The sequence below is a fragment of the Perkinsus marinus genome, assembly GCF_000006405.1.
Source record: "Perkinsus marinus ATCC 50983 genomic scaffold scf_1104296942480, whole genome shotgun sequence".
In the NCBI taxonomy this organism is placed as follows: domain Eukaryota; phylum Perkinsozoa; order Perkinsida; family Perkinsidae; genus Perkinsus; species Perkinsus marinus.
The window spans coordinates 22893-35391 of NW_003212171.1; the positions used below are offsets into that span (position 1 = coordinate 22893).

Consider the following 12499-nt stretch of genomic DNA (forward strand, 5'->3'; position numbering starts at 1 on the left):
GAGTGGCTCCGTTGTAGGGACTTTTTCTCCCACTAAAGCGGGTGAAAGCCTGAAAATAGTGAACAACAAACTCGCCCGCACCGGTATCCTAAATATCAGTAATTTTTCTACCACTCCTTCCCGAACCGATTCAACTTTCAATGATCACTCTCTCTCCGGTTGAGTAATGTTTGAGTAGGCAGCTTGCTCACAGCAACCGCAGCGCTACGGACCACTGAGGACCGGGGCGCACATTATCTAGATTGTCATCTTTATCACGCCTAGTTCTTCGTTGCGCGTCTTGAAGCGACTTTTCAAAAGTAAGAGCAACTTGATTTGGCATAATTCTTTCCGGATTTGAACAACCCTGGGAGCAACATGAACGGTCTAGTAATAGCTTTCGAGCCCCCCCCCCTGTGCCATGGTTGTGGACAGGAAGTAGTACTTCCGAAGTACTGAATGGTGCTCTTTATTCGGGCTTCGGGATCCGGAAATCCGTGTCGTCTCCAGTCCACTTTTGATCAAATATTTTGTCTTCTGTTCCACTGTTCCATTACGAGGGAGTGAGTTTTCAATCCGTAACCAACTAGCTGAAATACGCGATTGCCATAAGCAAAGCGTTTGAGTCCATAGTAGTGACTATAGAAGAAGTATGAGAACCTTGTTGATGAACAATTCTGGCAGTACCACAAGGATAAACAGCAATGCATGAGGCAACAGGTCCTAATGCCTGTTCCTCTTGAACGTGAACAAATACAACTTCTATACTGACCTCTGGATAGGATTGTATTACAACTCGTGGACCCGGAGTAACTGCTAAAGAGGCGTGCCAGCTGAGTTAGGCAAGCTTACTGGCCCTAGCTGGTCAATACCTCAAGTTGAGGTCCTCAACTGCCGCGGTTGAACCGCGTCTGAATTACAAAGCTACCATGACGACCACAGGATTTGAACCTAGGACAGTGGGTTACTAACTATTACGCCTAACCACTAGACCAACCGGTCGATTACAACACATATGACTTAAGGGGATCTCGGCTTGAATTTTGTTGGCGCGCGCTCGTGGCGCGCGCTTGTTCCTTCACTGTTATCAGGGTTCGCGGGAAATTTTTTCCGGTTCACCATTTCCAGGATTCACTGTTTTCACGGACAACCTAACTGAGAGAGGAATCTTCTGCCGTTTCACTGGCAACCGTTCCCTCACAACTCGGGCGAATCTTCCAAGTGTGCAGATATACTTGAATGGAAATGCAATAAGTTGAATATACTTGAATATTTGGAATGGAGAATAATCAATTATCTTAGTCGTCATCATCCGATTCCACAAACCAACACGACTCTACTTGTGTCATGCCCGTCAAACCTGACGACGACCACAGTCTAACACATGGTGCATCATCCGAGAAACCATTCGAGAATCGTTTCCTCTTTCTTGAGGAGACCCTGCAAGAGGTGGCTCAGAACGAGACTAAGCTCCCTGGTCGTTTCATATCCCGCTGGGACTTGTCTATAGATGGGCAGCGTAACATTTTTTACGGTTTACCGTAAACCGTTTACGTTACGGTTTCCGTAACGTAAGCAGTTTACGGTTACGGAAAGGCCTTATGACTTTACGGTTGGTGCTGAACTGTTTTTTTTTTTGGAATTGTGGTGGAAACATTCGCTACAATCATTGCAGTGCAATGCACTCCGCGATAGCTCAAATAGTTGCTAAGCTCATTTCTTGTGGCTCGGATCCAACCGAATGGCTGAGAGAGTAACATTTGGTTTCGCATTTACCACTCGTCTCCTTTGCAAATTCCGTCCGTCTTACTCCCAGGCTGGCCCGGAACATTCACATGAAATGGATTCAGGCGACTTGGATTATCAATCCTCGTTTTGTCCTCTGCATCTCCGTAAGACCGGTTACGGCGCCGTAATGTTACGGTATGGGGACCCCGTAACGGGGCTTAAATCGTAACCTTGAAGTGGGCCGTAACGATCCGTAGCGTAATTCTGCCTATCTATAGACTTGTCTCGCTTGACGAAGCCCGACGAGTGGACTGAAGGAAAATCTTTGGCTGATCTGCTGGCTCCAATGACCCTGATGCTTCTTGCTTATGTTGCTCCCTCTAAGTCTTTCATAGGTCTGGTTGTTCAAGAGCATTGTATGAACAACAGCAAAACACTTACGGCCAAGTCAAGCATCCCCATCTCAGACGACAAAGGTACCCCAAATAACCAAGAGCGAACAGTTCGCTCTTGGTTATTGGTAACGTGCAGTTGCCAATGCAGTTATAACGTGCAGTTACTGCAAAAGATCTGAAGTCTTGGTGAACGGAGTCTTGCTCCGAGGTTCTGAAAGCTGTGCAGACGCTCCATTCAGAGATAATCATCCCGCAACGATATTGCGCAAGTGGTGTACGGCTGCCGTACTACGGCACTGCCGAATACTGGTCAAACGTGGAGTGAGTTCCTCTCGCATGAGGAAGCTCTCTATTCACAGCGTGAACCTGGGGTAGCATGGACAATCAGGAGGGGCTAACTCATAAAGTACCTCCCCGATTGACAATCGGCGATTGTTATGCCTACTTCAGAAAGAGTGAAGTGACTCGTGAACAAGATCTCCCCAAGCTCCGATCCTCCCGCAAGTTGAGAACCTTCGAAGACAAACTGAAATCCATAGCTGAGTACCATGCTCCACTCACTGTGAACGATGTTTTGGGAGCTGCGCTTGATCCTCTATGGAGCAGGAGACCTAATGCAAGCAAGCTGAAGGGTCGTGAGGAAACGCCTACCCCTAAGCGTACCTCTGCTACAGTTGCTGCTGTTGACAAGAACGATGGCTCCCGGCCAAAAACAAGATAAGGATGCCAAAACGAAAGACCAATCTATCAAGCCCAAGTCCACAGGCTGTCATAACTGTGGCTACCTCAAGCACTGGAAGTGAGACTGTCCGCTGTTGAAGTCTAAGCCCGTGGAGGTCAAGGCCGAGTCTCCGATATCTGAAAGCAAAGTTGATGACGCTAAGCGAGCCCATAGTGGACAAACCTACGTATTTTTTGGGGACAAAATTTGCCCCCAAAAAAATACGTAGGTGCCCGGCAAATTCAAGAAATCTGTGTTTCTCGTTAACGAATGGGAGTTTTGAGCTGAAACTTTAACAGAGCTTAGATATAATAATTATAACTATTATATACTGAAATGAAACTGCAATATTTGGAACCTGAGATATGAGGGCGAAGGAGGAAATCACCACCCAGAACCGTGCAATTTTCTTAAGCAACGCAACTTATTGGGTGATGTCAAAGTACTCCTTGGGAAAACTCTAATTCATAGAGCAAAACCCTGAAGGCAGCCCTCGATACTTGCTCTGGACTCACTCGCAGCTTAGCTGCTAGTAGTCTACATTGGAATACAACGAGTTGAGTAGAAGTATTCAATCAATCAAGTGGTCTTCGATATATGCCCTTCTGATTGGCCAATACTCAGTGTTGACCAATCAGAAAGACATATATCGAAGAATATGCTAAGAATATGTGGAGGGGTGTATGCGCAAAACTTTTGCGCGTGTCGGCACGCGATGAAGGATGATTCGCAAACCAGGATTGCAGCTTGATGGACCTCTCGGCCAGTTCTATGAGAGATGTAGTGGGACTCCCATTTGGTAGAGGAAACGAGAAACTCCCCTCACTGATACGGCCAGCTAGTGTTGAAGTTCTTACTATCGCTCCTTGTCGAATCTGAAGTTCCTCGAAGAGTCTCTTTAATTCTATTTCACCCGCCCGTCCAAGTAGGAATTACGATTTTTGAAACAGGCGCTGAAAAAGTGTAGAAGCTATAGATGCTCGCTCCGTTATCGCACAAGATTAACTTAACTCGATCATATTTGGCCGCACTGTTGCACACAACAATGAAATATGGGAGGGTCAATGAATGATTGAAAAACAAGACTAATGACTGATTGCTATGCGAAATAATCAATTCGCGCGTGTGCCGATACGCATTCCTATAGTCTATTTTATTTCACTCTCGAAGAGTGTTTCTACTTGAGTTCACTTATACCTATCTTATTATTCTTCCAATCATACAAAAAGTAACGTCCAATGAGGCTAGGGAGTCCAATAGCCCATAGAGGATAATCGGTCACATTAAGAAGTACGCGGCAATAATCACGCCCTTGAGCATCCGTTCTAATGTCCACATATGCATCAGAGGGGATCTTCACCTTGACGTCCGAACCATCTAGACCCTTTAGAAGAAATTCTATCGGTGGAAGGTGTTGTCGTTGATTACAATTGACGATAAGCTTAGACCCCCTTTGGGTAATCGTCACCTTACTGCTTGATCGAGCCTCAAGATCTTTTATAAGGTTAGGAAGAGTATACCTATGCATAGGTATGAATATGCACTCTGCCCCAGTATCAAGGATACCATTATCATTCACAGCCATTACAGGATACGCGCTACCTCCAAGGGAGAAGCCAGTAACTCGGACATACCTGGATTTAGTAGTAACCGCTACATAGACCAACGGACTTTTATGCATACTAGATCCGATCCACCGAGAAGAGTTCCCCTCTTTCATTAGTGCCATCATGCCTGAGGTAGATCGAGAGATATTACTCTCGATAAGCTCTGTGGGAGAATTGTTCTATTATCGGAACATATGGTGATTTTGGGTCAAATTCCGGTGCCATCCGAAACTGGCATGAGGGACTGGCACATTGGGAGCGCACGTGTATTCAGCAACCAGACCGAATGTAATAGTGGCACTGACAGCTTGGCCGAAATGGGCCGTTGCAGATTCCTTGAAAATCCTTACTTCGGATCCATCTCCGAAATGTATTATATGAGATTTTCCCTCCCTGCAAGGTTCAGGGCTGCATTCATAACAACCGAAGATGATATCCTTGCACCTCCCTGGATGACCCTTCTCATACCAATGCTTCCAGAGAAAGAACGTTGTGGGTTCACCGGTGTCAATAACACCATAGACATTTTGGCTACCGATTGTTACTTTTCCAACTAGGAAATACACATCGGCCTCTTTCGTAACCTTCTCATACGATATAGGCACCCTTATGAGAGATCCCACTACACCGGATAATAGGGAGAGAGGGAAAAGTAGGGAACGGAATATGTCCATCTCAGATTGGAAATCAGCTACAAGACATAAATTCAGGTAAGCCAATCACCACTGGTGAACAACCCAACATTGGCATCGGCGCTAGATGATGAGTTAGTCATCAGAAGATGTTGACAACTCGCTATCGAAGTTCAAACATATCCGGATGCCACCGAAAAAGGACATCGATCAACTCGCGTACTTCACGTGGAATGCTACGGATGAACAGGATTCCGCACAAGCTTGCGCGGCCTAAACCTGCTACGAACCGTAAGCGAATAAACCAACTATGGGAAAGTATAGGGCAATAAAGAAGTCAAGATAGACACAATCACCGTTGGAGGCGACTGCCTATTTCGTGGTAACGGTACCTGAGGTACCACGTGAAATTTCACTGAAATTCGAAATTTCGTGTAATTCTGAATATTTGGATGCGCCCTACCGCGCACGCAAGCCTAGTCCGGTGACCGGACTCCGGTCCCGATGAAGGTCAATTTATTAGGCTAGGCCAGCAAGCGAGCGAATGGTTTGTGTTGGGGTCCGTCCAGCCCTCTCACAATGGCATCATGCCATTGTGAGATGGCTGGATGCCTATGTGAGATGGCTGGAGGCCAATGTGAGATGGCTGGATGCCAACTTGAGATGGCTGGATGCCAATCTGAGATTACTGGATGCCATTGTGAGAGTGCTGGATGCCACTGTGAAAGGCTGGATGCCGCTGTGGAAGGGCTGGATGCCATGGTGGGAAGGCTGGATGCCGTTGTTAGGCTTCTCGGGACGAGTCTCGTCCCGAACACAGCGGCATCACGTCCACTCTCAGAGTGAACGTGGACTTGCCTGGTTCGGATGTATCGAGCTGCAGCGTGAGTCTGTCTGCACTTACCATCCAATAGAGAGAGTATAGTAGTTTTCTATTGCTTTGAGTGGACTAAACCTCGGTTGGTGACGTCGCATCGCAAATGAGTTCTATTCGTTCTGCCAATGGGGTCCACAAGTATTCGTTGAACTGATACATGATTTCGATCATCGGCACGTGATACTATTACCTCTTAAAAAGAGGCTCTTTTTGAGATGCTCTGACGCGTGGATGTCGACTTGTCTGACTCAATTCCATGAGAATGGGTGACAACGGAGGGTGGCACTGTGAGAACTCATCACTGAGAAGGTTGGATGCAATAGTTTGAGTGCTGATTGAACCTCGTTGAAGCTGGATGTCAGTGTTCTTAAAGAATGGATGTTATTAATCGGAGGCTGAATGACATCATGTGCCACACGACGTGTATAGATCCACGTTGTGTGGATGACTGGGACATATAGCACGGCAGGGAGGATAGACAGTATCATGATAGGGAAGGGCGATAGTGTGCTTCGTGGAAAGTGAACGTTAACTTGCCTGGCTCGACATATCGGGTTGCAGCGTGAGTCTGACTTCGCTAAGCGAAGTTCGCTTACCATCCAGCATAGCGATTCGAATAAGTTTCTCTCTCTTTAGTGGAATTGGTTTATATTCCGCTCGAATTTGGTTGGTGGTCTTCCACATCGTAAGACCTTGCCTTGTCTATTCGTTGCTGAATGGAAGTGGGAGTCACCGGTATATGAGGTGGAATGTGACACATCATCATTACACTGAGCATTCGAGTGCGTGAACATCGTGTCGTTTGACTCGACTTGGAGTCATAGGGTGAGACGACTTCACGGCTCATCACCTCGTGATGTCATCATTGAATTCTAGTTAGCTCACTGGGAGTGAATGGAGGCTAGGGGAATTGGCAGTATTGTGAGAAATGAATCTCACAATACTATTCGATATTTGTTTATAGTACTACTTTGGTTGTAGGAATTGGAACTTCCAATTTGGAAGACTTGACCGGGAGGGTGTGGAACTTTCGGAATTCCGTCTAAAGAGCGCGAGATCTCTCGGGCTTGCCTGTAAATAACGTATATGATTTACATGATCCAACCGGGAGCTGCTCCCGGTTGAACCCGAAACTTCTAGAGACTATTCCACGACTGATTAGTCGACGACTAATAGTCGTACGTGCATCGCGTTAGAATATGAACAGAATAACTCGATATAGCGTCGGTATATACAGCTGAGTACAGCTTGAAGCTGAAGCTTCAACTGAGGGAGTTGAACTTTGAATTCATATTGGGCGATTTCGTACCCTGATGGACTTTTCACGCGTTCATCACGTGAGAAGTTCTCACTGAGAACTATCAAGTAGACAATTGACGGTCAATTATCGACCGGGACTGGAGGCCAAGGAACTTTTCCTGGGAAAGGACAAGGGACGGATGAGGGTCCAAGGTTATTATGGGCAGAAAGTCTCTTTTTCCGGGTTCGTGAAGAGGGCGAGCATGCAGTTTAGGAATATAAATGGAGGCCGTTCGGAAGGATGAAAATTGGCGCCACAAGGGAGGATCATTGTGTTTCTTCCATCGAGGCATATCTTTCTTGAAGAACGATATGACTTGTATGAAACTACGAACTATTGCTTAGATCTATCGTCATTGAGGATCCGACGAATTGGATCCGTCAATGTGAGGGTCCGTGGAGGATCAATGGGGACTCTACCAACGATGGCGGATCTCGTGAATTTTTTCGGAGGTCTGTCATGGTTCAAGGGATGCAATGATTCTCTTCCTTATTGGGAGTATGGACAGCAATCTTTAAACAAATCTATGGGGATCGGAATTTTAGAGACATTATTGAGTCAATAATATTAACAGAACTAAACGAGTTATGAGGTGTCAGAGAACAAGACCAACATGGTTTCAAGCTATGAGCGCTCTATGAGTCATAGACTATGACCGGCGCCAAAGTTCATTGCAGATTGGACTGTGGAACGCCAAAGGAGATAGTTTAAGTATGATGACTCCCTTGGCAAATTGAGGTTGAAAAGGATGGTGCCGAGTGGTTATTAGAGCGAAGACTCGTCGAGGAGCGCGCAACGCCAGTTCAGTGAACTGTGTTCATTCGTATGAGACTTTCAATGGGTCTGAGGAGCATACGCTCTGCTGCAGTGCGTATATCTAGCAGAGAATTTATGAAATATTCAGTGAGGTCAAAAAGGTCTTACCTAAGGGACAGACGCTTATCTCATGGTTAGGATTCTGTACACAAACGTGTAGTGTTTGACTGTCATACTATGAAATACACTGTATGTCGCTCGGGGGACGTTTCATGGAGGCGATGACAAAAAAAACAGCGAATGGTAACCTCGCTCTCGGTAACCTTGATGTGAGGGTGACTTTGTGAAAATAGGGCTAGCGAATGTAGTGGCGGCCACCACTCAACTGTTCTTAAACGGATTGAGGGCCAACGATAGAATCAAAGGATTAGATCATACGGGTGGCCAATCCGATTTGGAAACGGACAATGCATCGCGTGACATGGAGCGTCGATCTGAATATTTGCTTTTGGAGTTATCATCGCGGATAGCGACTGCGCGTGGAACCCATCGATGGGTGTAACAAATTGTTAGTAACAATGAGAAGTTGTGGACATGCAGTATGCTTTAGTATGAGGTTTGTGTATCCTCGGTGAGTGATAAGAGACAGCACACATCCGAACATTACTAAGCTTCGATGGTCCTCGAGTCGAGGACCTCGACTGAGAATGGTGGAGCGAAGCTAACAGGGACCGAGCATCAGCACGTCAAATGCCCGCTGCACGATACTTTGCTGGCGGACGAGTTGACAGCACCTCCATTCGAGTGGCCACTGCCCCAGGATCAGACAAAGACCATATCAGACTCTCATTCTCCTCACGATAGCTACAATCTTTCGGGAGAGTCTCCGTCGGAGACTCCGGGGAGATTCGTCTTAAAATCGAGCTCAACCCAAGAAGAAAGAAGCTTTCTTAGGATCCATCGTGGGAGGAGACCGCTTGTGACGAGTACAAGGCAACCCTAGGCAGACCTTAAAACCTAACGTGTGACGCGCCTGCGTTCACGCAGGAATAATAGACAACACGCATGCACAGACCATGATTCGCACAAAGCAATATAGCAGCCGTAACACAGTAGAACCGTAACGAAATGATATCATACTAACGCAGCGCTAGCTATAGTGTTAGTAACGCTATAGGATGATCACACGTTAGCAGGGCTCCGTACTCTGCGCTGAGCCGCACAAGCCTACAGATCAAGAACCACATAGCTATTCTAGTAGAATAGTAGTAGAATAATTCTACTACAACTCAAGAGAACAGCAAGACTTCAAGATCCCAAGAGACTCTAACTATTAATAGCGTACGCCCATATGATCGATTTAGGTCAACGTTCTCATGCGAGACGCTCATTTTTGAGTTTACCCAGCGTAAACTATGGGTGAGAATGAGGTACGGCGCAATGTACAGTTCTGTTCTCTGGATGGCTCGAGAGGACACGTGGAACTACCGGGGGTTCCCTTGAATAGGATTACACACAGATTAGCAGTACACCGTTGGTGATACTCTCGTGTCATGACAGTTCATCTCTCTCGGAAATGTCCTCTTCCGGTACCGAGCCGTCGGTATCTGAGGCTGACAAGCTAGAAGGTGACGATGTTGCTGCTGCCGAAGCTGTACCCTCAAAGAGTGAGGCGACAGGGGTCGACGGTTGTAGTGCTGAGGTAGTAAGCTGGGGGGGAAGGGTTGCTTGATCTTTTTTCGCGTTATTCATGAGCTTTGTCGTAGGAGGCTGGTGTTGCAGTTGGAGGAAAGGAGGAAGTGGAGCCGGTAGTCACTGACAACGTTGGGGAGAAGAGGCCTCGTGTGGATGGCGCTGTTGAAGACGATTCTCCCAGTGAGGAACCTCCTACTAAGAAGGCCGCCGCGGGTGATGGAGAACAACAACCATGCGAGACTGAAATCAACGCCGATGCATCGGCTGACGCCACTGGAGTGAAAACGATTGCTACTCCCGAAGGTCCTACTGAGTCTGATACTAGCTTTACGGGTAGTAGTAGGGGGGCGTGTTGAGCATTGAGACGGTCGGTTGTCTTCAGAAGGGTCTGCCTCTGCTCCGACAACCAATCCTGTTACCACCCACGCTGAACCCGTTGCTCGGCCGATCGGACCAGCGCCTCCACAAGATGGAGCCGACCTGCACCACTGGGGAGCTGATGCTGGACCGTTTCGGCACACGGTGAATGTCCCACAGCACTGTGTGGCGCAGATCATCGGTAGGGGCGGGGCGAATTTGATGAGCACTCGCAACACGACTCGCTGTCACATCGAGGTGAGGAGGTTCATCCGCGTCTTGAGAAGTGTTGAGATGATGGTATGTGTTTCAGTGTGATCAGCATACGAAGGACAACGGCTATTCTCTCTTTCATATTGACGCCACTAGTGAGGAGGACCTTCAGGTGAATTCCCATCACGACTATATTTCTGTACCTTTTCCGTATCCAGCGAGGCGTACGTGCGATCGAGCGTCAGACAAAACCCATGCACCCACTTGAGGGGGAAGTGCAGCAAGTCGTTATTGTTCCTGACGAGCGGGTTGGCGATATTCTGGGCCCTCGGGGATGCGTTGTGAAGGTGTGTATGAGCGTATCCAGAAGTCAACGTCGATGAAAGCTCTTTAGGTGATATCGGATCGCACAGGGTGCCGAATCGACATCCAGCAGCGTGGCCTTCAACGGGGAGAGCCCCGCGAGTGCCGTATTGTTGGTTCACCCGATGAAGTCCAGGCCGGAATACGGATGGTTGAAGGCATTAGGGACGGCAGTGTTGATGTCAAGGCGATCATCCATGATTTTGAGCTCGCCAACCCGGCCTTTAGACGCGAGCAGGAAATGCGTGCTGCTGCTGCTGCTGGTGGTGGGTGGATGGCCCTTGGGAAGGGCGGTGGCAACAATATGTGGGAGACTCCGTATGGCATGAGGGGTCCTCTCATGCCTCAGCAGGCTTCTTCTTATGGGGTGCCTGCTATGGTTGATCAATGGTCTCATCTGTTGCCCGCGACTGGGCCGATGGACAGAGCTGTTGTTGATGTCCCCTCCGACTGTGCTGGCCTTGTTATCGGTCGTGGAGGAGAGAGCATCAAGGCCTTGCAAGCTGACTGTAGCTTGTCGGAGTGTCAGATTGAGAAAGGTGTGGACCAGCGGACACCTCGTAAGATGACTTTGCAGGGACCGGCGACGGGAGTTCAGGCCGCGATAATGCAACTATCGATGAAAACCAATGGGAGGATCGTCACTATAGTGCAACAGCAGTACCCAAACTACCAGCCACAACAACAGCAACAAGGGCCTATGATGACGATGCAACAACAACAACAACCGCAGCAGCAGGGTTATACTGGAATGCCTCCATCACGAGAAGGCTATGGCATGCCAGGTGGGATGATGATGATGCAGGGTGGCGGTAGCGGGGGAATGGACCCGATGGCGGCTCAGTATTATTCCCAGTGGAGCGCATATCAACAGCAACAGCAACAGATGAATGTGAACAACCAGCAGAATGCCGCAGCCTGGAGGAACTACTACGCTCAAATGGGAAATCCTCAGACACCCCCGTATCGAGGTGGTGGCCGACAGTAACAACACGACCAAGCGATTGGTCTAAAGGGTAGTAGTCTCGTGCGAGTTCTCCTCCTGTAGAATTGATGACTTCGACTATTCTCAAGATGATCTTTGTGATTGGCTGAGCTGAGACTACTACGACGACTACCGGTTATCGCTGCTTCTCCCCCCCCCCCCCCTGTTCACTCGCTCAGTTGCTTCTCTAGCAAAGAGGTCTTCACTCGCGGCCTGTGTTCGCATCGGGTTTCACCATGGTATCGTTTATCCGTTTTTATCAAGTTGTGATGATTCCTCGTCTCCCCGCACTTCTTCCCCATTTCAGATGAGATGTTCTTCCTCGGGAGCTGATCTCGAAGTAAGCCCCATCATGTTTAGGACATTTAATGATGATTTCGGAAGTTGTGAAATTCAATAATTGCACGTGTAAGCAGCAGGGTATTGGATCTACTATGGTTGGTGGCTTGTAGGACCTGTTCGCTGAACGTGCCTTATTGCGTTTCTCGACGGGATACGGCTCGCAGTGATTCGATTGAAGTCGTCTTTGGGCTTGCGTGCGTGCGGCTGATGACGCTTCTCCTTTTCGGCTCGTGGTGGTGTTTGGTTTCGCTCTTCGTGCCCTGCATCACGGTAAGGGTTTCATTCGAAATCGCTTTCCTATTCGTGATGACATTTTTGCTGCTCAGGTCTGTGAATATAACTTCTAGACCTAGTGGGAGAAGACCTACCTTATCAGTTGAGAAGCTATGTGGAGTTTCTCGGGGCTTTTGCCGATGTTAGCGCTTCTACCTCACTCGAAGGCTTGTGTTATCATTCTTAGTGATATGCGACTAACATTGAACCACCCAAGAGGGCTCGGTTTTGTCACAAACGCTGCTAGTTATTCCTCCGAATTCGCTGAGTTGTTCA

General features: G+C 47.9%; 2 protein-coding genes across 2 annotated transcripts; both read left to right on the forward strand.

Annotated features, from left to right (window-relative positions):
• Window positions 1–5641: 5641 nt before the first annotated feature.
• On the forward strand, window positions 5642–5976 carry Pmar_PMAR029692 (hypothetical protein; the record flags this gene model as incomplete). The annotated part of the gene is made up of 2 exons (XM_002781414.1): window positions 5642–5824; window positions 5851–5976. 2 exons carry the CDS (start codon window positions 5642–5644, stop codon window positions 5974–5976), a joined length of 309 nt encoding a protein of 102 aa, XP_002781460.1.
• A 3595-nt stretch (window positions 5977–9571) lies between these two features.
• On the forward strand, window positions 9572–12353 carry Pmar_PMAR029693 (hypothetical protein; the record flags this gene model as incomplete). Its single annotated transcript, XM_002781415.1, has 7 exons — window positions 9572–9697; window positions 9762–10023; window positions 10073–10305; window positions 10361–10432; window positions 10479–10607; window positions 10655–11639; window positions 11916–12353. 6 exons carry the CDS (start codon window positions 9572–9574, stop codon window positions 11609–11611), a joined length of 1779 nt encoding a protein of 592 aa, XP_002781461.1. The 3' UTR covers window positions 11612–11639; window positions 11916–12353.
• Window positions 12354–12499: the final 146 nt, after the last annotated feature.